Genomic DNA, 27441 nt, shown 5'->3' with positions numbered 1-27441 from the left:
CTCCCGTTACCCATACCTTCCCGTCCTTGGACACACCTGTCCATGGACTTTATCACGGATCTTCCTCGTTCCTCAGGGAAGTCGGTGATCCTGGTGGTGGTGGACCGTTTTAGCAAGATGGCTCATTTCGTACGTTTCCCTGGTTTACCCAATGCTAAAACGTTGGCGCAAGCTTTTGTCGACCATATTGTTAAATTGCATGGCATTCCCTCTGATATTGTTTCCGATAGAGGCACGCAGTTTGTGTCCAGGTTCTGGAATGCTTTCTGTTCTCGCCTGGGGGTTTGGCTGTCCTTCTCTTCTGCTTTTCACCCGCAGTCGAATGGTCAGACTGAGCGCCTCAATCAGAATCTGGAGACATATTTGCGCTGTTTTGTGGCAGAGAACCAGGAGGATTGGTGTTCATTTCTCCCTCTTGCTGAGTTTGCTCTGAACAACCGTCAGGAATCTTCTGATAAGTCACCATTCTTTGGTGCATATGGGTTCCATCCGCAGTTTGGGACATTCTCGGGAGGGGCTCTTTCTGGTTTACCTGAGGAGGAGAGATTTTCCTCGTCTTTGTCTACCATTTGGCAAAAGATTCAGAGTAATCTTAGAAAGATGAGTGAGAAGTATAAGCGTGTGGCTGATAAGAGACGTGTGCCTGGTCCGGACCTGAATGTGGGTGATCTGGTGTGGTTGTCTACAAGAAATATTAAACTGAAGGTTCCCTCCTGGAAATTGGGTCCCAAGTTTATTGGGCCTTATAAAATCTTGTCAGTCATCAATCCTGTTGCCTTCCGTCTTGATCTTCCATGGGTTTGGAAGATACATAATGTATTTCACAGATCTCTCTTAAAACCATATGTCCAGCCCACGGTACCCTCCTCTTTGCCTCCTCCTCCGATTTTGGTTGATGGCAATCTGGAGTTTGAGGTTTCCAGAATTGTGGACTCTCGCATTGTCCGCGGTTCTCTTCAGTACCTCGTTCATTGGAAGGGTTATGGTCCTGAGGAGAGGATGTGGGTTCCGGTGTCGGACATTAAAGCCACCCGTAGAGGGTCACCCTTTATCCTCCCTAGTTTGGGTCCGGTCAGTAGCTCTATTTACTGTGTATGCTCTTGTTGCTCACATACAGCCGTGACAAGTATAGAGAAGGACAGAGGAGTATAGAGAGGGACAGAGGAGTATAGAGAGGGACAGAGGAGTATAGAGAGGGACAGAGGAGTAAAGAGATGGACAGATGAGTATAGAGATGGACAGTGGACAGATGAGTATGGAGGAGGACAGAGGAGTATAGAGATGGACAGATGAGTATAGAGATGGACAGAGAAGTATGGAAGAGGACAGATGAGTATGGAGGATGACAGAGGAGTATGGAAGAGGAAAGAGGAGTATAGAGAGGGACAGAGGAGTATAGAGAGGGACAGATGAGTATGGAGGAGGACAGAGGAGTATAGAGATGGACAGATGAGTATGGAGGAGGACAGAAGAGTATAGAGATGGACAGAGGATTATGGAAGAGGACCGAGGAGTATAGAGAGGGACAGAGGAGTATGGAAGAGGACAGAGGAGTATGGAAGAGGACAGAGGAGTATGGAGGTGGACAGAGGAGTATGGAAGAGGACAGAGGGGTATGGAAGAGGACAGAGGGGTATGGAAGAGGACAGAGGAGTATGGAAGAGGACAGAGGAGTATGGAAGAGGACAGAGGAGTATGGAGAGGGACATAGGAGTATAGAGAGGGACATAGGAGTATAGAGAGGGACATAGGAGTATAGAGAGGGACATAGGAGTCTGGAGGGAACAGTGATGTCAGGAGAAAAACAGAATCTGGAGAGGACAGAGGTATCTGGAGAAGACAGAGGAGTCTGGAGGAGGACAGAGAGATATAGAGAGGGACAGAGGAGTATGGAGGAGGACAGAGGAGTATGGAGAAGGACAGAGGAGTATGGAGAAGGACAGAGGAGTATAGAGAAGGACAGAGGAGTATAGAGAAGGACAGAGGAGTATAGAGAAGGACAGAGGAGTATAGAGAGGGACAGAGGAGTATAGAGAGGGACAGAGGAGTATAGAGAGGGACAGAGGAGTATAGAGATGGACAGATGAGTATGGAGGCGGACAGAGGAGTATAGAGATGGACAGATGAGTATGGAGGAGGACAGAGGAGTATAGAGATGGACAGATGAGTATGGAGGAGGACAGAGGAGTATGGAAGAGGACAGAGGAGTATGGAAGAGGACAGAGGAGTATGGAAGAGGACAGAGGAGTATCGAGAGGGACAGAGGAGTATAGAGATGGACAGAGGAGTATGGAAGAGGACAGAGGAGTATGGAAGAGGACAGAGGAGTATGGAAGAGGACAGAGGGTATGGAAGAGGAGTATAGAGAGGGACAGATGAGTATAGAGGAGGACAGAGGAGTATAGAGATGGACAGATCAGTATGGAGGAGGACAGAGGAGTATAGAGATGGACAGAGGAGTATGGAAGAGGACAGAGGAGTATGGAGGAGGACAGAGGAGTATATGTAATGACCGGCGACACGCACAGGGAGGAAAACAGGGAAAGCCCTCCCCAAGGGAGAGGGAAAGGTGGTGACCCCTAACTCACCTTGCGGCTGACACCTGACTGCCCTGACGTCCCTAGACGGGTTCCTCACCCGTGCGGCGATCGCGTGCCTAAACCCTGGCTTTCCCTAATATGAGCCCTGGATAGTGAACAGGCCGGTGGGATCGCTAGTCCACACCACTATCACTAAGAGGGAAACACCAGGGAGAGGACAGACAAAACATACAAACACATACACCCAGGTGGGCGACCACAATAAACCAAAAAGGTCCAACAGGGATCTGGAGGGTAGCGTACTGGACCAACTACCAGCGAACGCAGCAACACAGCTCCAGAAGGTCAGAATAGATGTCCAGGCAGGAAGCTCTATCTCTGGCAACCAGAGAAGTGTGAGAGAGAAATATAAGGAGGTCTGGGAGTGCTGGACAAGGAACAGCTGAGGAGAAGGAGCTACGGATCCCTGAGTGAGCCAAAAGGGTTTGCTAAGCAAACCCAGAAAGCTACCATAAGGAAAACAGCCCTATCTTAAATAGAGCGTGCAGCCAACCGCTGCGACTTCCTGACCCCGGGTATAACGGAGTCAGGCGTGGTCCTCGACACCCTCGTGACAGTATAGAGATGGACAGAGGAGTATGGAAGAGGACAGAGGAGTATGGAAGAGGACAGAGGAGTATAGAGATGGACAGAGGAGTATAGAGATGGACAGAGGAGTATAGAGATGGACAGAGGAGTATGGAAGAGGACAGAGGAGTATGGAAGAGGACAGAGGAGTATGGAGATGGACAGAGGATATGGAAGAGGACAGAGGAGTATAGAGATGGACAGAGGCGTTTAGAGAGGGACAGAGTATAGAGAGGGGCAGAGGGTAAGGAAGAGGACAAAGGAGTATAGAGAGGGGCAGAGGAGTCTGGAGGAGGACAGAGGAGTCTGGAGGAGGACAGAGGAGTCTGGAGGAGGACAGAGGAGTCTGGAGGAGGACAGAGGAGTCTGGAGGAGGACAGAGGAGTCTGGAGGAGGACAGAGGAGTCTGGACGAGGACAGAGGTACCTGAAGAGAAGTCTGAAGGAGATAGAAGAGTATAGAGAGGGACAGAGGAGACGACAGAGCAGCTGGCTGGGAACAGAGCAGTATGGAGAGCTTTGGAGGGGACTGCGGGATCTGGAGGGGACAGGAGACGAAGTCTGGAGGGAATAGAGGGGTCTCTAGTTTTTATTTGTTAAAGAGTTACTAACTTTAAAAAAAAGGTAGATATGTCATAGCGCTATATCAAAGGTTAAGATAAATGGGGTTCTGAGCCCTGAGACCCCCAAAGATCTCTAGAAGGAGAGCAGAGAAGTGCACGTATACTGCGCTCTCTCTCCTCGCTGCAGACGACACAGTTGAGATGGGCCCAGAGACGTCTATGAGAGAGAGCTTGTGCTGTTCTCGATGGGAATCTTAGCGCTCAGACCCCAACTGATGTAAACTATTGATACGTCTCTATCACACACCAAAAGTTTTTAGAATATTTAGTGACCCTTTAAAAAAATAACTGGAAAAACATATTTTCTTTGCATCGCCATATTCTGATTCCCGTATCTTTTCTTAGTTACGTCTACAGAGCTGTGTGCGGTCTCATATTTTGCAATCTGTAATTTTTATTGGTATAACTTTGGGGTGTGTATAACTTTTTGATCTCATTTTGGGGGAGGGAAAGTGACGATAAAATGTCAGATTAGCCATTTTTTTTCTGTTACGCTGTTCACCGTACGGGACAAATGCTTTTAGATTTTAATAGCTCAAGCATTTTATGACACGGCGATGCCTATGATCCCCTATGAGGGGAGAATTAACATTTTTATCAATTTTTTACTCTTATTTGTGGTCTCCATCTGATCTATTTTCCCATAGACTGCAATGATTTATCATTGCAGTCTATGGGACAATCAGTGCCACAGGTCGGGATTGAGAGGAACATCACTGCATTTAGAAGGCCCCAGGCTGTTACTGAACGGCTCTCTAGATCCCGGTGCGGGGAGGCCCGATTGGTCCCCATAAGCGCAGCGCTCCCAGTAAATAACCGCTTAGATGGCGTAGTCACAATTGACCACAGCGCTTGAGGGGTCACAGACTCTTCTTCTGGGAGTCTACTATACATCAGGCACCTGGCAGCATAAAAGACGCTAAATGTTCTGGGGGCGATGAACACACCCATGCCTTTTTTTTAAATGGCGAGGGCGGTGTAAAAACACCAGCTGCAAGTAAAGTTAGTTACAATGGCATTAAAAACGCGGTAAAATTAAGCGAAAACTAATTCGTAAGAAGGAAGAAAAATTGACCCCTTTGTCTTTGCCAGTCTACTCGTCACTTTCAATATCTCTGCTTGCAGTTAATCAATAGAAACATTCTTGTCCTGCTCATACACCTCATCGGTTTGTTACAGTGTAGCAGTGTAGTTTAGAGGAATCAAACTGAAGTCCAGGACAACGGTCAGATTTAGACTGGGTCTTCACAAGGCGGACACAACCGCACCCGCCTATGGTGGTTAATGGCTGCGCAAATTAGCAGATTCAGTGGTACTACTGCCGAATTTGTGCGTTTATTGATCTCCATTGGTCGGCGAGGTTGTGGCATCGTGGACGCCCCGTACAGACCCAGTCTTATGTGGCTACAGTGTTCCACTCGCAGAGGATACATTGTATAGCTACATACACAGACAATAAATACACTGACACATTGTAACGCACTAATCTAAGCGCGCGAGGCAAAGTTTTCAGATTCTTTCCATGCAGGGTGCATGTTTCAATTCACTAACAGGAAGAAAATCTCTTCAATAAAGAATATGGGGTATGTGTGGCTGGCAGTGTATGGGGTATGTGTGGCTGGCAGTGTATGGGGTAAGTGTGGCTGGCACTGTATAAGGTATGTGCGGCTGGCACTGTATGAGGTCTGTGTGGCTGGCACTGTATGGGGTATGTGTGGCTGGCAGTGTATGAGGTCTGTGTGGCTGGCAGTGTATGAGGTCTGTGTGGCTGGCAGTGTATGAGGTCTGTGTGGCTGGCAGTGTATGAGGTCTGTGTGGCTGGCAGTGTATGAGGTCTGTGTGGCTGGCAGTGTATGAGGTCTGTGTGGCTGGCAGTGTATGAGGTCTGTGTGGCTGGCAGTGTATGAGGTCTGTGTGGCTGGCACTGTATGAGGTCTGTGTGGCTGGCACTGTATGGGGTCTGTGTGGCTGGCAGTGTATGAGGTATTTGTGGCTGGCAGTGTATGGGGTCTGTGTGGCTGGCAGTGTATGAGGTCTGTGCGGCTGGCAGTGTATGAGGTCTGTGCGGCTGGCAGTGTATGAGGTCTGTGCGGCTGGCACTGTATGAGGTATGTGTGGCTGGCAGTGTATGAGGTCTGTGTGGCTGGCAGTGTATGAGGTCTGTGTGGCTGGCAGTGTATGGGGTCTGTGTGGCTGGCAGTGTATGAGGTCTGTGTGGCTGGCAGTGTATGAGGTATGTGTGGCTGGCAGTGTATGAGGTATGTGTGGCTGGCAGTGTATGAGGTCTGTGTGGCTGGCAGTGTATGAGGTCTGTGTGGCTGGCAGTGTATGAGGTCTGTGTGGCTGGCAGTGTATGAGGTCTGTGCGGCTGGCAGTGTATGAGGTCTGTGCGGCTGGCACTGTATGAGGTATGTGCGGCTGGCAGTGTATGAGGTCTGTGTGGCTGGCAGTGTATGAGGTATGTGTGGCTGGCAGTGTATGAGGTCTGTGTGGCTGGCAGTGTATGGGGTCTGTGTGGCTGGCAGTGTATGAGGTCTGTGTGGCTGGCAGTGTATGAGGTATGTGTGGCTGGCAGTGTATGAGGTCTGTGTGGCTGGCAGTGTATGAGGTCTGTGTGGCTGGCAGTGTATGAGGTCTGTGTGGCTGGCAGTGTATGAGGTCTGTGTGGCTGGCAGTGTATGAGGTCTGTGTGGCTGGCAGTGTATGAGGTCTGTGTGGCTGGCAGTGTATGAGGTCTGTGTGGCTGGCAGTGTATGAGGTCTGTGTGGCTGGCAGTGTATGAGGTCTGTGTGGCTGGCAGTGTATGAGGTATGTGTGGCTGGCAGTGTATGAGGTCTGTGTGGCTGGCAGTGTATGGGGTCTGTGTGGCTGGCACTGTATGAGGTATGTGTGGCTGGCAGTGTATGAGGTCTGTGTGGCTGGCAGTGTATGGGGTATGTGTGGCTGGCAGTGTATGAGGTCTGTGTGGCTGGCAGTGTATGAGGTCTGTGTGGCTGGCAGTGTATGAGGTCTGTGTGGCTGGCAGTGTATGAGGTATGTGTGGCTGGCAGTGTATGAGGTCTGTGTGGCTGGCAGTGTATGAGGTCTGTGTGGCTGGCAGTGTATGAGGTCTGTGTGGCTGGCAGTGTATGAGGTCTGTGTGGCTGGCAGTGTATGAGGTCTGTGTGGCTGGCAGTGTATGAGGTCTGTGTGGCTGGCAGTGTATGAGGTATGTGTGGCTGGCAGTGTATGAGGTCTGTGTGGCTGGCAGTGTATGAGGTCTGTGTGGCTGGCAGTGTATGAGGTCTGTGTGGCTGGCAGTGTATGAGGTCTGTGTGGCTGGCAGTGTATGGGGCCAACTCTATACAAACGGATGCGTATTTTCTCAGCTGCGTCACCTCTTCTGCGGGATGCGGACAGGCGGCCGCCGGGGGCGCTATAACAGCGGGCTATGCGCAGTGTGCGGCGCAGACACCCGCAGGTTACACTGGTCTGCGGCCCCTCACCCTCATCAACCGCTCCCCAAGGCCACATAACTGTCAGCTTAGGTTGTTGGACGGTTGTCATAGGAACGGAAACGGAAGTGACGTAGAATCCGCATCTCCGGCGCCGATTGGAGGCCGCAGCGGCGGTAACGTTCAATCCAGGTCGGATTCTGCAGCTTGTAGAGGTAATGAGGGTGCGGGATCAGGGGGTGTCACTGCCGGGTGATGAGGGGTGCGGGATCAGGGGGTGTCACTGCCGGGTGATGAGGGGTGCGGGATCAGGGGGTGTCACTGCCGGGTGATGGGGGGTGCGGGATCAGGGGGTGTCACTGCCGGGTGATGAGGGGTGCGGGATCAGGGGGACTGGGGAGTCACTGCCGGGTGATGAGGGGTGCGGGATCAGGGGGGTCACTGCCGGGTGATGAGGGGTGCGGGATCAGGGGGAGTCACTGCCGGGTGATGAGGGGTGCGGGATCAGGGGGGGGTCACTGCCGGGTGATGAGGGGTGCGGGATCAGGTGGGGGGTCACTGCCGGGTGATGAGGGGTGCGGGATCAGGGGGTGTCACTGCCGGGTGATGAGGTGTGCGGGATCAGGGGGTGTCACTGCTGGGTGATGGGGGGGTGCGGGATCAGGGGGTGTCACTGCTGGGTGATGGGGGGTGCGGGATCAGGGGGGTCACTGCCGGGTGATGAGGGGTGCGGGATCAGGGGTGGTCACTGCCGGGTGATGAGGGGTGCGGGATCAGGGGGGGTCACTGCGGGGTGATTTGGGGGGTGCGGGATCAGGGGGGGTCACTGCGGGGTGATTTGGGGGGTGCGGGATCAGGGGGGGTCACTACTGGGTGATGAGGGGTGCGGGATCAGGGGGGGTCACTGCCTGCTGATGGGGGGGTGCGGGATCAGGGGGGGTCACTGCCTGCTGATGGGGGGGTGCGGGATCAGGGGGGGTCACTGCCGGGGGGTGCGGGATCAGGGGGGGTCACTGCCTGGTGATGGGGGGTGCGGGATCAGGGGGGGGGTCACTGCGGGATCAGGGGGGGGGTCACTGCCTGGTGATGGGGGGTGCGGGATCAGGGGGGGGGTCACTGCCTGGTGATGGGGGGTGCGTGTTCAGGGGGGTCACTGCCGGGTGATTTGGGGGGTGCGTGTTCAGGGGGGTCACTGCCGGGTGATTTGGGGGGTGCGTGTTCAGGGGTGTCACTGCCTGGTGATGGGGGGTGCGTGTTCAGGGGGGTCACTGCCGGGTGATTTGGGGGGTGCGTGTTCAGGGGGGTCACTGCCGGGTCATTTGGGGGGTGCGTGTTCAGGGGGGTCACTGCCGGGTCATTTGGGGGGTGCGTGTTCAGGGGGGTCACTGCCGGGTCATTTGGGGGGTGCGTGTTCAGGGGGGTCACTGCCGGGTCATTTGGGGGGTGCGTGTTCAGGGGGGTCACTGCCGGGTCATTTGGGGGGTGCGTGTTCAGGGGGGTCACTGCCGGGTCATTTGGGGGGTGCGTGTTCAGGGGGGTCACTGCCGGGTCATTTGGGGGGTGCGTGTTCAGGGGGGTCACTGCCGGGTCATTTGGGGGGTGTACAGCCTTTCATGGTTCACCTCTTCTCTCTAGATGTCCGTCCGACACCCTCGTTCTGTCAGCGGACGCTCTGGAGTAAAGAAAGCCGCGGGCGGCAGGAAGAAGTCCAGAGCGCACCAGGCCTGGGATGTGAGTATGACGCCCGCAGCCGCCAGTGACCTCACTTGGCTCCTCCCACAGCGACAGATGATGCATTTCTTAGCGCCCGCTGCGGCCGCCTCCATCTTGTGTGTCGGTGACCTGAGTCTGGGCTCCCGTTCAGTCGGAGAATTGTACGCTATACATCTGGACACGGGATACAAGATGGCGGACGGCTGTGTGACGGCCGGGGGTCTTATCGGGTTCTCTGTTGCTTTTCAGAGTTCGATCCATGATCTCGGTGTTCATCGTGCGACCCCCGAGGAGCTGGTGAGTGCTGGCGCGGGCGCTCTCTGCCTGTCAGCTGACCCGAGTGCACAGCGCAGGTACACTGTAACAAACCCCGCGCCGGTATCAGCAGGACACCATCTGCTTGTCAATATCAGTGTATAAATAAGAACGTTTTCAGTCACTGACAGCAATCAGAGATCCTTAAAATGGCGAGAAAGTCTCTGAGCTTTTCATAAAAAAACGATTAAGCTTCATTAAGGGGATTTCCCATAAACAAACTCTTATCTTCTAAGGGGGGATTTATGGGGGGTCCCTGCTGATCATGAGAACTGGGGGTCCCAAGTGCCTCCGACTGGAGTGGCTTTCCGGGACTGTCGGAGGTAGTGGAGTCCAGCGTGGGGTGGCAGTGTGCGTGCTCCGCCCTGTTCTCGTGATTCGGGGGGTCCCAGCAGTCAGGCCAGAATAGGGGATAAAGTCTTCTAGCCGGAGTACCCCTTTAATGCAGGTACAGATCCAGTTTATCCTGGATTCACTATGGCGCGCTGTGCTTGGGGGTCAGCGGGGCGCGCCTTCATGTTTGTGTCGTCTGCTGCAGGCGCATCGCCATGAGATCCACAAATCGAAGAACCAGAGCCTGGCCCAATGGGAACTGAAGAAGAGAGAGTGGAGGAGGCAAAATGGCGGCACTCCGGACCCCTTAGAGGACAGGCGGCTGGCTCTAATGATGGAAGTGAGTAAAGGCTGGTAACAGCCCCCGGCTGGAGGGTGATGTGGGGTTTCCCTTTACACCAGGGCGGTCTCTGAGCGGGGTTTGTGTCTGTTCCGGCAGATTCTCTCGGACCAGTACCAGATGACGGACGTCCTGCAGCGCTCGGACAGGGCCATGGCTGTAGTGAAGGATCTCTTTGGGGACGCCCCCCGCAGGCACACCGGTACTGGTGACCGCTATACCCACCTGATCACGTGCTCCTTGTCCTGCTCCTCGCCATCCTCCATGTCTGAGTTTTTTTTCTTCTCTTCCCCCCCCCCCCCCCCCCCCCCCCCCCCCCAGGTTTCCCAAATGTGACCATGGCTCCATCCTGTGACCTGGAAACCTCACGTGGCCCCATAGCGCAAAAGAAGGACCCCCGTACCCGCCTGTCCATCCTCAGCGAGAGCATCATGGACTCTCAGGTAATCAGAACAGGGACTGTGCCCTGAAGAAGCAGGGGCGGGACCGTGACAACCCCCCACCTATATTAAATGGCGGTGATGGGGGCGGGACCGTGACAACCCCCCACCTATATTAAATGGCGGTGATGGGGGCGGGACCGTGACAACCCCCTACCTATATTAAATGGCGGTGATGGGGGCGGGACCGTGTTAACCCCCACCTATATTAAATGGCGGTGATGGGGGCGGGACCGTGACAACCCCCCACCTATATTAAATGGCGGTGATGGGGGCGGGACCGTGACAACCCCCCACCTATATTAAATGGCGGTGATAGGGGCGGGACCGTGACAACCCCCCACCTATATTAAATGGCGGTGATGGGGGCGGGACCGTGACAACCCCCACCTATATTAAATGGCGGTGATGGGGGCGGGACCGTGACAACCCCCCACCTATATTAAATGGCTATCGTACGGGGTGATGGGGGCGGGACCGTGACAACCCCCCACCTATATTAAATGGCGGTGATGGGGGCGGGACCGTGACAACCCCCACCTATATTAAATGGCGGTGATGGGGGCGGGACCGTGACAACCCCCCACCTATATTAAATGGCGGTGATGGGGGCGGGACCGTGACAACCCCCCACCTATATTAAATGGCGGTGATGGGGGCGGGACCGTGACAACCCCCCACCTATATTAAATGGCGGTGATGGGGGCGGGACCATGACAACCCCCCACCTATATTAAATGGCGGTGATGGGGGCGGGACCGTGACAACCCCCCACCTATATTAAATGGCGGTGATGGGGGCGGGACCGTGACAACCCCCCACCTATATTAAATGGCGGTGATGGGGGCGGGACCGTGACAACCCCCCACCTATATTAAATGGCTATTGTACGGGGTGATGGGGGCAGGACCGTGACAACCCCCCACCTATATTAAATGGCGGTGATGGGGGTGGGACCGTGACAACCGCCCCCCCACCTATATTAAATGGCTATCGTACGGGGTGATGGGGGCGGGACCGTGACAACCCCCCACCTATATTAAATGGCGGTGATGGGGGCGGGACCGTGACAACCCCCCACTGCACGGCGATATTTATCTGCTGGTTTTACGGATGGCGTCTTGTGATTTTAGGCTCTAAATGAAGTGGAGGGGATCCAGTCCGAGGACTCCGATGATGATGATGATGATGTAGACGTCTCCATCAGCTTCCAGCCCGCCCTTCACACAGACAAGTGAGTCCTCCCCATCTGTACTGCCCTGCATGCGGGCGCCCGCACAGCCTGGCGAGTAGCGCTATGGAGGGATGCCCCCGTTATGCCCCCGTTCACACAGCAGTGTTCAGGTCCGTCATTGGGAGCCGACCCCCAGGAGAGGCGCTCGCCCTGCCGTCGTACCGTCCCTCTTTTGGCTTACAAATGCTGATGTAAAATACTGACCCGGTCACCGCTCCGGGAGGGCCGATCTCTCATGAAGGGGCTCCGGGCTCAGCGGGGGGGGCTTCTGTGTCGGTGATTGGCCCCCAGACCCCACCAATAAGAGCGTCTGATACGTCATTCTGTGCAGAAGCGCTCGTTAAGACATGGAGGGCGCGTTAGGATTTAGACTTCTCCCCGACGCAGAGGGCCAGTGTTATGTCTCTGATTGTTTGGGGGTCCGGCTGCTGAGACCACCCCCGGCGTCGAGCATGCTCACTGCCCCTCAGTACATCTCTATGGGCGAGTGCTGTACTCGGCTTTCCCATAGAGGATGAATAGGGCCGCAGTGGGCATGCTCAACCCCCGATATTCGTGATCGTCCCCTCGGTCATATCAGACATGTTGTATCCTATTGTGTGGATGACGGGTCCTTCTCCAGTCACCCCCCAGGATAGCCGCTCAGTGGGGGAGGGGCTGGGCCGTCTCTGCTGAAGACGCTTCTGATTTTTGATCCTCTTCCAGGGTTCGCCGGATATTGAATGAAGAAAGTTCTCGTCTCGCGGCTGAAGAGTGGTCCAGAGACAAAGTGCTGGGGGCGCAGAACCCGCTTGTAACACCCAAAGGAGCCGGTCACCCCCCGAATGGCGGGATCGGTAGGAACATCATCCTCTTTATTAACCCCTTTAACGACCAGGTCTAAAAAGACCTTAAAGAAGACCTTTCAGGGGTCCGGACATTATAATATAACGAATGGATTCTGTGGCGTATTTCAGCGCTCACTATTCTCTGCACGCGCTGCGCCGTTCGCCCGCTGTGCCCCCGTTCACTTTTCCGGCCTGACATGTAAACTCATACTGTCGGTACAGGGAGGAGGAGACGGCGGTGCTTCTCAATGGGCGTCTCCGTCTCCCCGGCTGTGAGATGCCCAGTCGCAACGGAGAGCATCACCACCAGGGAGAAGGTGAGCGAGACGCCCATTGAGAAGCACCGCCGTCTCCTCCTCCCTGTACCGACAGTATGAGTTTACATATCAGGCCGGAAAAGTGAACGGGGGCACAGCGGGCGAACGGAGCAGCGCGTACAGAGAATAGTGAGCGCTGAAATACGCCATAAGTATGCCTCATAGAATCCATTCGTTATATTATAATGTCCGGACCCGTGAAAGGTCCTCTTTCAAGGCTATGGACAATTTTTTTAAATTATTTTTTATGATTGCATTTTGGGCTAAAAATAATTTTTTTCAGTTGGTCTTTATTAGAAATATTGAGCCGTTCTTTCACAATGGGTTAACTGTCTAGCTGTGTGAACCCTACTATCAGTAAGATAAGAACTGAGCCATACTGAGGTCCGAGATCTGTAGTCGGATCTTCGCGGACAATGTACAGACCAGCGAGGGATACAACCATTGCCGCAGTAGCAATATGTTGTATATAGGATATCTGCTATAGACTGGTTCCTGCCTCGCTGTTTTATGGGTTAATATTTGTACAATCTGGGCCCTCATTATGTGTGGGGTGAGCGGCATCTATTTATCCTATTATGTTCCCATATTGGATCTCGCCGTCTGCTTAACAGGGCCTTGCATAACCTACCAGTGTGGGTTCAGGACCTTGGGGTACTAGCTGGACGGCCTATCACATGTCATGTGGTGGAGGGCGCCATGGTAGTTCCGGGACTCCCGATCATGTGACTGCAATGCTCTCGAGAGTGCCGTGACTTTCTACAGCCTTGCCCTGCTCCGGTATTTATGTGCCGCATCTCTCCGCAGCACTGAACGCCACCGCAGCTGTGAACAAGCTGAAGACCCGTCTTACTGAGGAGGAACAAGAGGAACCGGAAGCCAGTTGTGTCATCGGCCGCGTATTAAACCCGCAGCCCCCGAACCACCGCAAGCTCCAGAGTAAAGGTAGGTGCCATGCTGAACCCTCCGGTATACAATAGCGCCCCCCGCTGTGCGAACCCATACAACACCATAGAGCAATAGAAATGGAAACTACTACATGTTTAATGGGGTCTTCCCTGTCCTGCTTCAGGAAAGAAGAAGAGACCACCCCACGTCTCCGGCAGTCAGAGAGGCGCCTCTTCGTGCGAGCTGTCAGGCTGCAGCCAGTCCGGCCTGGATGTCCTGAACCAGATGATCCAGGAGGTGGAGAGAGAGCTGGAGACCTACGAGAGGGAGACCGGCCGGGCAGTGTCCTCCGTGCCGCAGCCTCAGGGGCTGAGCGGCTTCACTCTGACCCTGATCAGCTCGATAAGGCGGCTGGTGTCATACCTGAAGGAGGTAAGGGGGGGCAGATGAGCCGGCTGGTGTCATACCTGAAAGGGGGGGGGGGGGCAGATGAGACGGCTGGTGTCATACCTGAAAGGGGGGGGGGGGCAGATGAGACGGCTGGTGTCATACCTGAAAGGGGGGGGGCAGATGAGACGGCTGGTGTCATACCTGAAAGGGGGGGGGCAGATGAGACGGCTGTTGTCATACCTGAAAGGGGGGGGTCAGATGAGCCGGCTGGTGTCATACCTGAAAGGGGGGCAGATGAGCCGGCTGGTGTCATACCTGAAAGGGGGGGGGGGCAGATGAGACGGCTGGTGTCATACCTGAAGGAGGTGGGGCAGATGAGCCGGCTGGTGTCATACCTGAAGGGGGGGGGGGGGGCAGATGAGCCGGCTAGTGTCATACCTGAAGGAGGTAAGGGGAGGGGGGGGGGGCAGATGAGCCGGCTGGTGTCATACCTGAAAGGGGGGCAGATGAGCCGGCTGGTGTCATACCTGAAAGGGGGGCAGATGAGCCGGCTGGTGTCATACCTGAAAGGGGGGGGGGGCAGATGAGACGGCTGGTGTCATACCTGAAGGAGGTGGGGGGGGGGGGGCAGATGAGCCGGCTGGTGTCATACCTGATGGAGGTAAGGGGAGGGGGGGGGGGCAGATGAGCCGGCTGGTGTCATACCTGAAGGAGGTAAGGGGGGGGGAGATGAGCCGGCTGGTGTCATACCTGAAAGAGGTGAGGGGGGGGGGCAGATGAGCCGGCTGGTGTCATACCTGAAGGAGGTAAGGGGAGGGGGGGGGGCAGATGAGCCGGCTGGTGTCATACCTGAAGGGGGGGGGCAGATGAGCCGGCTGGTGTCATACCTGAAGGAGGTAAGGGGGGGGCAGATGAGCCGGCTGGTGTCATACCTGGAGGTGGGGAGGGGAGGGGGGGGCAGATGAGCCGGCTGGTGTCATACCTGAAGGGGGGGGGGGGGGGCAGATGAGCCGGCTGGTGTCATACCTGAAAGGGGGGCAGATGAGCCGGCTGGTGTCATACCTGAAAGGGGGGGGGGGGGCAGATGAGACGGCTGGTGTCATACCTGAAGGAGGTGGGGGGGGGGGGGGCAGATGAGCCGGCTGGTGTCATACCTGAAGGAGGTAAGGGGAGGGGGGGGGGCAGATGAGCCGGCTGGTGTCATACCTGAAGGAGGGGAGGGGGGGGGGGGCAGATGAGCCGGCTGGTGTCATACCTGAAGGAGGTGGGGGGGGGGGCAGATGAGCCGGCTGGTGTCATACCTAAAGGAGGTAAGGGGAGGGGGGGGGGGAGATGAGCCGGCTGGTGTCATACCTGGAGGTGGGGAGGGGGGGGGGCAGATGAGGCGGCTGGTGTCATACCTGAAGGAGGTGGGGGGGGGGCAGATGAGCCGGCTGGTGTCATACCTAAAGGAGGTAAGGGGAGGGGGGGGGGCAGATGAGCCGGCTGGTGTCATACCTGGAGGTGGGGAGGGGGGGGGGCAGATGAGGCGGCTGGTGTCATACCTGGAGGTGGTAAGGGGAGGGGGGGGGGGCAGATGAGGCGGCTGGTGTCATACCTGGAGGTGGTAAGGGGAGGGGGGGGGGCAGATGAGCCGGCTGGTGTCATACCTGAAGGAGGTAAGAGGGGGGGGGGAGCAGATGAGCCGGCTGGTGTTTCTTCAGTAACAGGAGTGCATCATACGTTGGAGGTTGGGGAGATCCGTCAGTGACGACCTCTTTTACTGATTACAGAGCGACCGCCGGCTGCGCCAGGAGTCTCTGGAGAGGCAGCGGCTGAAAGACGAGCTCAGTGAACAGCGGCTGCTGATAGACGCCCTGACCGCCGAAATTCTCGCTATAAAAGATGGCAGCTCCTTGTCCCCGGTAACGTCTGATCACGTCTATAGACATGTGTGAATCTCTGCGCTGCTCTCACAGTCTCCGTATATAGTGCATGGGTGGCCCACTGTCACTGTGGACATCCCTGGTGTGGGGGGAGGGGAGTATGGACGGGCTGCTCTGCTTGCTGGATCACTGCAGTACACAGCACCCCCCTGGTCTTTGTGGCCGCAGGTGGTACTGCAGATCAGCCACATTTATTTGAGCAGCGGAGCCCCGATTGCTGCAGCCAGTCATTGGGGAATCGGTCATGTGACAAGGGGCGTCTGGACCGCAAGTTGCAGGCCTTACAGGTGGAGAGCAGCGAGGTCTCACATGATTCACACAGTAGTGGCTGGATCGGTTGCAGCAGTACGTGGCTGTGGATTATGATGTCATCAGTGTGCAATTACTGCTTCTCTCTTCCCCAGGGAAGTCACTGCCTCATGTCCGACCGCTCGCAGTCATCTCCTGGAGATGCCACCATGAGTCTTCCCGTGGCCAACACAGAACAGGTGAAAGCCCCAGCCGGCTCTGCCCACGCGGTGGGTTTCATGACAGAACAGGGTGAGTTAACGCTCTTCCAGCTTTCCTTAGGTCCTGAGTGGTAAATTGGGAGTAGGGAAATATACCTCTGTCTCCTCACAGGCTCGCCCAATGTGGACAGGCCTGGAGCGCCCCTCACTGGTCATGATGCCACTACACAGATGACGGCGTCGTTCAGGGAGGCCGCTCCTCTGCTGGACTTTCAGCCCGCTGTCATGTTGTCTCCTCCCAGACAGGAAACGCGAGCGGATTTCAGGGACCGGTCTGCAGGTAAGTGGCTTCAGCTATAATATTAAAATAATTTCAGCGCCATTAATCCCTGGGCGCTGTACATCTAAAAGGGGGTTCACATATGTAATGTAAAACATACAAGTACAATGAGCATGACAGGAGGGCGGGGGGGAATTTGATGCTGGGGCAGCAATTTCAAGAGTATGGAAGAGGCACATGAGAACTTGTAGACGATTGTGCGAGGAACAGACAACAGGAGAACAAAGATGGAGGTCTTGTGAGGATCGAAGATTACATGTGAGGAGGTATCAGGAGATTAGGTCAGAGATGTATGGAGAGGACAGGTTGTGGACTGGAGATTATATGTGGGGAGGTATCGGGAGATTAGGTCAGAGATGTATGGAGGGGACAGGCTGTGGACTGGAGATGACATGTGGGGAGGTATCAGGAGATTAGGTCAGAGATGTATGGAGAGGACAGGCTGTGGACTGGAGATTACATGTGAGGAGGTATCAGGAGATTAGGTCAGAGATGTATGGAGGGGACAGGTTGTGGACTGGAGATGACATGTGAGGAGGTATCAGGAGATTAGGTCAGAGATGTATGGAGAGGACAGGTTGTGGACTGGAGATTATATGTGGGGAGGTATCAGGAGACTAGGTCAGAGATGTATGGAGAGGACAGGCTGTGGACTGGAGATTACATGTGAGGAGGTATCAGGAGACTAGGTCAGAGATGTATGGAGAGGACAGGCTGTGGACTGGAGATTACATGTGAGGAGGTATCAGGAGACTAGGTCAGAGATGTATGGAGAGGACAGGTTGTGGACTGGAGATTATATGTGGGGAGGTATCAGGAGACTAGGTCAGAGATGTATGGAGAGGACAGGTTGTGGACTGGAGATTACATGTGGGGAGGTATCAGGAGACTAGGTCAGAGATGTATGGAGAGGACAGGTTGTGGACTGGAGATTATATGTGGGGAGGTATCGGGAGATTAGGTCAGAGATGTATGGAGGGGACAGGCTGTGGACTGGAGATTACATGTGAGGACGTATCAGGAGATTAGGTCAGAGATGTATGGAGGGGACAGGTTGTGGACTGGAGATGACATGTGAGGAGGTATCAGGAGATTAGGTCAGAGATGTATGGAGAGGACAGGTTGTGGACTGGAGATTATATGTGGGGAGGTATCAGGAGACTAGGTCAGAGATGTATGGAGAGGACAGGCTGTGGACTGGAGATGACATGTGAGGAGGTATCAGGAGATTAGGTCAGAGATGTATGGAGAGGACAGGCTGTGGACTGGAGATTACATGTGAGGACGTATCAGGAGATTAGGTCAGAGATGTATGGAGGGGACAGGTTGTGGACTGGAGATGACATGTGAGGAGGTATCAGGAGATTAGGTCAGAGATGTATGGAGAGGACAGGTTGTGGACTGGAGATTATATGTGGGGAGGTATCAGGAGACTAGGTCAGAGATGTATGGAGAGGACAGGCTGTGGACTGGAGATTACATGTGAGGAGGTATCAGGAGACTAGGTCAGAGATGTATGGAGAGGACAGGCTGTGGACTGGAGATTACATGTGAGGAGGTATCAGGAGATTAGGTCAGAGATGTATGGAGGGGACAGGTTGTGGACTGGAGATTATATGTGAGGAGGTATCCGGAGATTAGGTCAGAGATGTATGGAGGGGACGAGGGCATGCACTGGCATTTAGTTGACTCTGGGGTGAGGATGGAGCGAATATATGAGATGTTCTTGAGTTACAAGCGGCAGGTGGAGGTGAGGGTTTATTAACTATAGTGGACAGGTCAGATAGGGGGTCTAAGTGATATGGGGGAAAGATGAGAACTTATGTTTTCTCCATATTGATTATTAAGGAGTGGGAGGAGAAGAATGAAGATCTAGCTGACACGCTGGAATTCTGGGCCAGAGAGGTAGATTTGAGTGTCGTCAACATAGAGGTGGTATTGGAAGCCATGAGACTCTATGAGCTGTCACAGGCCAAATGCATGAATGAGAAAAGTAGGGGACCCAGGGCAGAACCTTGAGGGACACCAACAGAGAGGGGGCAGGATGAGGAGATGATTTATGAAAGGGAAACACTGAAGGTTCTGTTAGAGAGGGCCAGCTCAAGAAGGAAGAGAAGAAAGTAATGTAGAAGGCAGAGGAGAGGTCAAAAAGGAAGAGAACAGTAATGAAGAAGGCAGAGGACAGGTCTAGAAGGAGGAGCACAGAGTAATGTAGAAGGCAGAGGACAGGTCTAGAAGGAGGAGCACAGAGTAATGAGAAGGCAGAGGACAGGTCTAGAAGGAGGAGCGCAGAGGACAGGTCTAGAAGGAGGAGCACAGAGTAATGAGAAGGCAGAGGACAGGTCTAGAAGGAGGAGCACAGAGTAATGAGAAGGCAGAGGACAGGTCTAGAAGGAGGAGCACAGAGTAATGTAGAAGGCAGAGGACAGGTCTAGAAGGAGGAGCACAGAGTAATGTAGAAGGCAGAGGACAGGTCTAGAAGGAGGAGCACAGAGTAATGTAGAAGGCAGAGGACAGGTCTAGAAGGAGGCGCACACAGAGTAATGAGAAGGCAGAGGACCGGTCTAGAAGGAGGAGCACAGAGTAATGAGAAGGCAGAGGACCGGTCTAGAAGGAGGAGCACAGAGTATTGTAGAAGGCAGACGACCGGTCTAGAAGGAGGAGCACAGAGTAATGTAGAAGGCAGAGGACCGGTCTAGAAGGAGGAGCACAGAGTAATGTAGAAGGCAGAGGACAGGTCTAGAAGGAGGCGCACAGAGTAATGTAGAAGGCAGAGGACAGGTCTAGAAGGAGGCGCACAGAGTAATGTAGAAGGCAGAGGACAGGTCTAGAAGGAGGCGCACAGAGTAATGTAGAAGGCAGAGGACGGGTCTAGAAGGAGGAGCACAGAGTAATGAGAAGGCAGAGGACCGGTCTAGAAGGAGGAGCACAGAGTAATGAGAAGGCAGAGGACCGGTCTAGAAGGAGGAGCACAGAGTAATGAGAAGGCAGAGGACCGGTCTAGAAGGAGGCGCACAGAGTAATGAGAAGGCAGAGGACCGGTCTAGAAGGAGGCGCACAGAGTAATGAGAAGGCAGAGGACAGGTACTGCTCTTACTGATAGAATGGGAGCCCCCGGCGCCTCCTCCACTGCAGGACCGCCATATGGCAGGGGATTCGAGCAGCCATCACTGCATTCACCTCTATGGGACTGCCGAAGACGAGCGAGCGCTCCGCTGTCTCCACAACAAGTGACAGTGTGTGTGCGTGACCGTCACTTTACCCGTTCCTGTGATCGCGGGGCTCTCAGCGGTCAGACCCCCACACATCAGATACACATCACCTGAGTTATAGTAGGACAACCCTTTAATACGACACATTTCTTCAGATGCCCTTCCTTCTTTATTGCAGCGCTCCTCAGCCGCCATGACACTGTGTCGTCACCATCCGGTATAGACCTACCCTCTCTGGCCCATGACCCTGTTCCGGCCGCACAGAGGACGTCACCGTCCCGCGCTCAGAGTTTACCACGGGGAGACGCACTTGTTGGTCACCACCGCACTGACCAGCCGGGGAATGACGGGGCTAACGCCACCACGGCCGATGCCAATGGTATTGTAACCCGCATGGCTGAGCTGACCTGTCAGAACAACGCACTGAAGGCTCAGCTGGAGCAACTCCGGTATAAGACGGGCGGAGCTGGCGACTCCACGGACGCTTCACATGTGACGGCAGAGGATAAGGTGAGTTGCCGATCTGTATGATTATAATACACTGATGATGCCTTACTTACCTCGTACTGATCCTGAGTTTCTTCTTATTTTATGCTTCATTCACATCCAGAGCTGCATTCACAATTCTGCTGAGTGCCACGTGCTGTTAGTTAGCCATACACTGTGGTGTAGAGACTACAACACCCAGAATGCAAATCAGCAAAACAGATTCTGTACCATCCGGGAGACGTAAGGGCAGAACTAAGAAACTGAATTGTGAATGCAGCTCTGGATGTGACTTGAGACATGATAGAATCAGCACAAGATATATAAAGAGGGGATTGTTATATCTACATGAAATTATTTCACTCTATGGACAAAAATGCAAATAAGGATTTGCCAGGACAACTGGGTCCCAGCTCCGCAGTGCCCTCACATGCTCAGTACAGCGCCGCAGTGCTCTCTCATGCTCATTACAGCGTCGCGGCGCCCTCACGTGCTCATTGCAGCGTCGCGGCGCCCTCACGTGCTCATTGCAGCGTCGCGGCGCCCTCACGTGCTCATTGCAGCGTCGCGGCGCCCTCACGTGCTCATTGCAGCGTCGCGGCGCCCTCACGTGCTCATTGCAGCGTCGCGGCGCCCTCACGTGCTCATTGCAGCGTCGCGGCGCCCTCACGTGCTCATTGCAGCGTCGCGGCGCCCTCACGTGCTCATTGCAGCGTCGCGGCGCCCTCACGTGCTCATTGCAGCGTCGCGGCGCCCTCACGTGCTCATTGCAGCGTCGCGGCGCCCTCACGTGCTCATTGCAGCGTCGCGGCGCCCTCACGTGCTCATTGCAGCGTCGCGGCGCCCTCACGTGCTCATTGCAGCGTCGCGGCGCCCTCACGTGCTCATTGCAGCGTCGCGGCGCCCTCACGTGCTCATTGCAGCGTCGCGGCGCCCTCACGTGCTCATTGCAGCGTCGCGGCGCCCTCACGTGCTCATTGCAGCGTCGCGGCGCCCTCACGTGCTCATTGCAGCGTCGCGGCGCCCTCACGTGCTCATTGCAGCGTCGCGGCGCCCTCACGTGCTCATTGCAGCGTCGCGGCGCCCTCACGTGCTCATTGCAGCGTCGCGGCGCCCTCACGTGCTCATTGCAGCGTCGCGGCGCCCTCACGTGCTCATTGCAGCGTCGCGGCGCCCTCACGTGCTCATTGCAGCGTCGCGGCGCCCTCACGTGCTCATTGCAGCGTCGCGGCGCCCTCACGTGCTCATTGCAGCGTCGCGGCGCCCTCACGTGCTCATTGCAGCGTCGCGGCGCCCTCACGTGCTCATTGCAGCGTCGCGGCGCCCTCACGTGCTCATTGCAGCGTCGCGGCGCCCTCACGTGCTCATTGCAGCGTCGCGGCGCCCTCACGTGCTCATTGCAGCGTCGCGGCGCCCTCACGTGCTCATTGCAGCGTCGCGGCGCCCTCACGTGCTCATTGCAGCGTCGCGGCGCCCTCACGTGCTCATTGCAGCGTCGCGGCGCCCTCACGTGCTCATTGCAGCGTCGCGGCGCCCTCACGTGCTCATTGCAGCGTCGCGGCGCCCTCACGTGCTCATTGCAGCGTCGCGGCGCCCTCACGTGCTCATTGCAGCGTCGCGGCGCCCTCACGTGCTCATTGCAGCGTCGCGGCGCCCTCACGTGCTCATTGCAGCGTCGCGGCGCCCTCACGTGCTCATTGCAGCGTCGCGGCGCCCTCACGTGCTCATTGCAGCGTCGCGGCGCCCTCACGTGCTCATTGCAGCGTCGCGGCGCCCTCACGTGCTCATTGCAGCGTCGCGGCGCCCTCACGTGCTCATTGCAGCGTCGCGGCGCCCTCACGTGCTCATTGCAGCGTCGCGGCGCCCTCACGTGCTCATTGCAGCGTCGCGGCGCCCTCACGTGCTCATTGCAGCGTCGCGGCGCCCTCACGTGCTCATTGCAGCGTCGCGGCGCCCTCACGTGCTCATTGCAGCGTCGCGGCGCCCTCACGTGCTCATTGCAGCGTCGCGGCGCCCTCACGTGCTCATTGCAGCGTCGCGGCGCCCTCACGTGCTCATTGTCGCGGCGCCCTCACGTGCTCATTGCAGCGTCGCGGCGCCCTCACGTGCTCATTGCAGCGTCGCGGCGCCCTCACGTGCTCATTGCAGCGTCGCGGCGCCCTCACGTGCTCATTGCAGCGTCGCGGCGCCCTCACGTGCTCATTGCAGCGTCGCGGCGCCCTCACGTGCTCATTGCAGCGTCGCGGCGCCCTCACGTGCTCATTGCAGCGTCGCGGCGCCCTCACGTGCTCATTGCAGCGTCGCGGCGCCCTCTTGTGCTCATTGCAGCGTCGCGGCGCCCTCTTGTGCTCATTGCAGCGTCGCGGCGCCCTCACGTGCTTATTGCAGCGTCGCGGCGCCCTCACGTGCTTATTGCAGCGTCGCGGCGCCCTCACGTGCTCAGTACAGTGCAGCACTGTCCTAACACGCTCAGTACAGCGCAGATTACTGGAGAGAACAGAGGCGTCATCTCATGCAAACGTCCATGACACTTCTATTTAGGATTTGCCAGGATGAGTCCCAGCGCCGCGGTGCTCTCGCATGCTCAGTGCAACTTATTACAGGAAAGAATAGAGGCGTCATCTCATGCAAACGTCCACAACACTTCTCTGCTTCTAAGGCCGAAATCCCTTGAGAATGGCTATCTTGCCTTGTGATGGTAAAGTCATTTATAAAGACCAATGGAGTCTTCTCCATAGAGAGAAAAATTATTCACTTTTCCTTTTATGATGTCTGTTTCAATTCCTCACTAATTTTCAAGATTTCTGTTTGCTGTCAGTGAATTGAAACCTTCTTTACTACCAGTGTCCTGTTCATATGAAGGACACATAGGTGCACGACCTGTTACGGTGCAGTTGCCACAAGTAAACCGTGAACGTTCCCGTTGACAGCAGGCGGAGGAGACGGCAGGTTTCTGATGATGGCGGAGTAGAAATCACATCATGTAAAGAGACTAGATGCTGTTCTGTTATGATAGTTCATTGCATGGCCTGATGTGTGCCCTGTATCTCTCCAGCAGGAGGCGCCGCCTGCACAAAGTCCAATGACTCTAGACATGAGGATTGCAGAGCTGAACCGGCAGAGCGCAGAGGCCCGGGATAAACTCCTGAGACTTATCGAGCAGCAGAAACAGAGCCTGGTGGTGTCGCCCGCCATCTCTCCCATCACGCCACAGCTGGAGGAGCCAGGTACCATCTCCACCTGGCAGCCTCTTCTGCATAGCAATTGACTTTTGTGCATGTTCATTGGATTCCAAAATACCCCCCCCCCCCCCCCAAATAGTTCCTGGACTGGTGTGTTTGTGTACCCCCTGCGCAAGACAGTATAATGAGAGTTGTAGTACCAGTCCATTGATAAGTGTCCTAATAGACTTACCCCACCTTGTGTTTCCAGGAAGAAGAGCGCGGCTGATTGATGCTGTACTCCCGATGCCGCAGTTTACCGACTCTTCCATCGAGGAGACCCCTTCTCCAGGCAGCGGGCGCAGGTGAGGGCGCGCCGTACTGTCATCCATTTAGGTCTCTACTGATTTTTGGAGTAAACCTCTGCAGTCTGGGAGACGCTGCCCTGCAGCAGACGGAGAGTATATGAGGGTGTCATGGCGGGCGCCATTACGTTTCTGTGTATGTAGTCCTATGTGGGACTCCAGTTGTTTGGTGGCATTGTGTGAAGGAGATGGCTAACGCTCACATGTCTTTAGGTCAAGCGCCTCTCAGAGGTCCAATTCTTCGGTGAGCGGCTCATCTAGACAACGGGTCAAGGTAGGAAGAGATGCTTCAGTCCCAGCGGTCGGGGTATTTCCAGTGAGGATGATGAGGGTGGTTGGTTCCAACTTGGTCAACTGTTTGGTAGTCACAGTATGACATAAAGGGGAAACTGCGGGTGGGGGGGCTGGGGTACTCGGTGTCCCAGCAGCAGCCATCTTTGCTTCTCCACGCCGGTCACTTGGATGCTGATGTTATATACACAGGCGGGCTGGCCAGCAGTTGGATCTCTGGGCCTTGCACCTCATTGGTTGGGAGTTATCCCATCTTAGACAATGGGGGCATATCAATAGGATGTGCCCCCATTGTCTGATAGGTGCGGGTCCTACCTCTGGGACCCACACCTACAAGGAGAACCGAGCCGGGGTCTGTCCACCACCAGGCGCAACTCCCTACCTCTCCCATTGAAGTGAATGGGAGCGCACCGCGCATGCGCAACCACCGCTCCTATTCATTTCTATGGGCCCGACGTAAATAGCCGAGACAGCGCTTGAAATGAATGGAGGGCAGCTGCACATGCGCAGTGCGCCCTCCTCAACTTTCTCCGCTCCGTTCTACTTGTAGGTGCGGGTCCCAGAGGTGGGACCCGCCCCTATCAGACAATAGGGGCATATCCTAGTTTTTTACTGGATCCGGCAGGGCTCAGCAAAAACGCTTCCGTTACTGATAATGCAACCATCTGCATCTGTTATGAACGGATCCGGTTGTATTATTTGTAACATAGGCAAGACGGATCCGTTTTCTATTGTGGCAGAGAAATTGGATCCGTCCCCATTGACTTGCATTGGGGGTCATGCCGGATCCGTCTTGCTCCACATTCCATGACTGACAGCAAACCGCAGCACGCTGCTCTCCGGTATGAGAACGGAACGGAATGCATTTTGGAGCGCTCTGTTCAGTTACGTTTTGTCCCTATTGACAATAAATGGGGACAAAACGGAAGCGTTTTTTTTTTTCGGTTTTGAGACCCTATGACGGATCTCAATACCGGAAAATAGAAACGCTGGTGTGAAAGTAGCCTAAGTCATCAATATCAGATTGGCGGGGGTCCGACTAAGAGGCTGTGGCGCCCTGTGAGCTTTTAGGCCTTTTCCTAGACCATGTGATATCACTTTCATCGGTCACATGGCCTGAATGCAGCTCCTCCCCATTCAAGTGAAAAGGGCTGAGCTGTGATACCAAGAACCGCCACTATCTAGTGGATGGCGCTGTGCTGCGTAAGCTGCGAGGAGGCCGCGGCGCTCACCACTGTCACAAACAGCTGATAGGCGGGTGTGCCGGGCGTCCGATCCCCATGGATTTCGTGAGGATAGCCCATCAATGTGAAAATCCTGGGAAACCACATTTAACCCTTAGGGTACCAGAGGTTTTTTCGTTTCTATTTTTCCTCCCTATCTTACTTAAGCCATAACTTTTTCATATTTCCGTTCACATAGCTGTATGAGGACTTATTTTGTACTTTCTAATGCCACCATTTAATATGGCGTACAATGTAGTGGGAAGCGGTAAAAAATTTTTTCCAAATGAGGTGGAATTGGAAGAAAAAAAACGCAATTCCTCCACTGTTTTACGAGTTTTGTTCCTACGGCGTTCTGTTTGCGGCAAAACAGACCCATGCCCTTCATTCCCTGGGTCAGTACGATTACAACGATACCCCATATGTATAGGTTTTTTATGTCTAGTGCAAAAATAAATGTAAACTTTTAAAAAAATATATATATATATTTTTACATCACCATATTCTGACCCCCATAACTTTTTTTTATAGTTATATCTACTGAGCTGTGTGGGGGCTTATTTATTGCGGGACAATCTGTAGTTTTTATTGATACCATTTTGGAGTGTGTGTGACTTTTTGATCACATATTATTTTCATTTTTTGGGGTAAGAGAAGCAATGAAAAAATGGCAAATTGGCCATTCTGACCCTTTTTTCCGTTACTCAATTCGCCGTATTGGTTATTTAGGTATTTTTTTTTTATTATTATACGGAAATGGGGGTGATTTTAAACGTTTATATAATTTTTAAAACATTTTTTTTTTTTACACTATTGTAATGATTTTGAAGCTCGTATTTGAGTCTAGAAAATCTATTTTATTTTTTTTGAACAATCATGTATTTTTAAAATTTATTTATTACTGTCTATTGTCTGGTGGCCGAAATAAGAATTGCAGTTTGAATGCTATCCGCCTCTTCAATTACCGGCCTCCTCACTGGCCACAGAGGATGACCATTTAGGTGCCACGATCTCACTTGATCACAGCATCTAAAGGCTTTAATGACCGCGATTGGCGTTATCGCCATGATGCCCGCTGCACATGTTTGCCTATCGCTCCAGCGCAGTACATGTACAGCGCTGGTAGTGAAAGGGTTAAACGAAAACTCCCAGCATGCTGGATTCAATTCTAGAAGAGTAAGGCCTGATGCACACGACCGTTGTTTGGGTCCGCATCCGATCCGCATTTTATGTTGGTCGGATGCGGACCCATTCACTTCAGCGATATGGACGCCACTCCCTGTGCTGTCCGCATCCGTTCTGTGTCCCTGCAAAAAAAAAATAGAACATGTCCTATTCTCGTCCATTTTGCGGGCAAGAATAGGCATTTCTATAACAGGCAGCCCATTCCGTTCTGCAAATTGTGGAACGCACACAGACGACATCCGTGTTTTGCAGATCCCCAATTTGCGGACTGCTAAACACGGCACGGTCGTTTGCACGTAGCCTTACTAGAAGAACTGAGAGATGTGTCTGCCGGGGGTTCGGAGGACAAATGAATAGCGCCTGTTGTGGCCATGTCTGGTACTCATTCAGGGGAGCATCAACTCATGGACAAGGGTGATGTGGAGACCCCAGAGCAGGGGCACGGGTGGTCTCTGAGATACACACAGCTTCTGACTGCTCTCCCTCTCTCCTGCAGGTCAGGAAGGACAAGGAGGAGGGCTGGTTCGCACTTTCCACCCACGTCTTGTAACGCCTCCACCAGATCAGCGCGGTCGGGGGTCTCATGTTTATATGTAATTTATAATAAAATTTCCTAATAAAATCAGATTATTTTTCTTTTGTCGTCTGTTTATTGTACGATCCATTAGGTGAAGTGCGAGGCCGCGGATAGCGATGTACAGGCCGCGAGGGGGGTGGCCCCAGCAATGTGGAGCGTTGTTCCCTAGAGCGTTGTTCCCTAGAGCAAGCAGAGTACAGGTTTCAC

The 27441-nt window shown here is 54.4% G+C and overlaps 1 protein-coding gene across 2 annotated transcripts; it reads left to right on the top strand.

The window, feature by feature from the left end:
* The first annotated feature begins 7201 nt into the window (after positions 1-7201).
* Positions 7202-27253, top strand: SPICE1 (spindle and centriole associated protein 1). 2 transcript variants are annotated; one of them, XM_040422865.1, is made up of 18 exons: positions 7202-7438; positions 8859-8954; positions 9186-9233; positions 9790-9924; positions 10024-10126; positions 10246-10367; positions 11498-11598; positions 12304-12434; positions 13550-13687; positions 13815-14062; positions 15793-15951; positions 16350-16485; positions 16567-16734; positions 20125-20456; positions 23488-23659; positions 23865-23958; positions 24172-24232; positions 27154-27253. In XM_040422865.1, exons 2-18 carry the CDS (start codon positions 8859-8861, stop codon positions 27205-27207), a joined length of 2298 nt encoding a protein of 765 aa, XP_040278799.1. In that variant the 5' UTR covers positions 7202-7438; the 3' UTR covers positions 27208-27253. The 2 variants fall into 2 exon arrangements, with proteins under 2 accessions (XP_040278799.1, XP_040278797.1); XM_040422863.1 differs by having other exon boundaries at positions 15793-15924; positions 24172-24265; positions 27154-27245.
* Positions 27254-27441: the final 188 nt, after the last annotated feature.

The sequence above is a fragment of the Bufo bufo genome, chromosome 3, assembly GCF_905171765.1.
Source record: "Bufo bufo chromosome 3, aBufBuf1.1, whole genome shotgun sequence".
Classification (NCBI taxonomy): domain Eukaryota; kingdom Metazoa; phylum Chordata; class Amphibia; order Anura; family Bufonidae; genus Bufo; species Bufo bufo.
This window is presented reverse-complemented; position numbering and strand designations above follow the sequence as displayed.

Coding starts and splice junctions, on each gene's coding strand:
- SPICE1 (XM_040422863.1), top strand. CDS start 8,859: ATGTCCGTCCGACACCCTCGTTCTGTCAGCGGACGCTCTGGAGTAAAG. Junction 16,486..16,566: donor GGGTTTCATGACAGAACAGG/GTGAGTTAACGC, acceptor GTCTCCTCACAG/GCTCGCCCAATGTGGACAGG. Junction 24,266..27,153: donor CTTCAGTCCCAGCGGTCGGG/GTATTTCCAGTG, acceptor TCTCTCCTGCAG/GTCAGGAAGGACAAGGAGGA.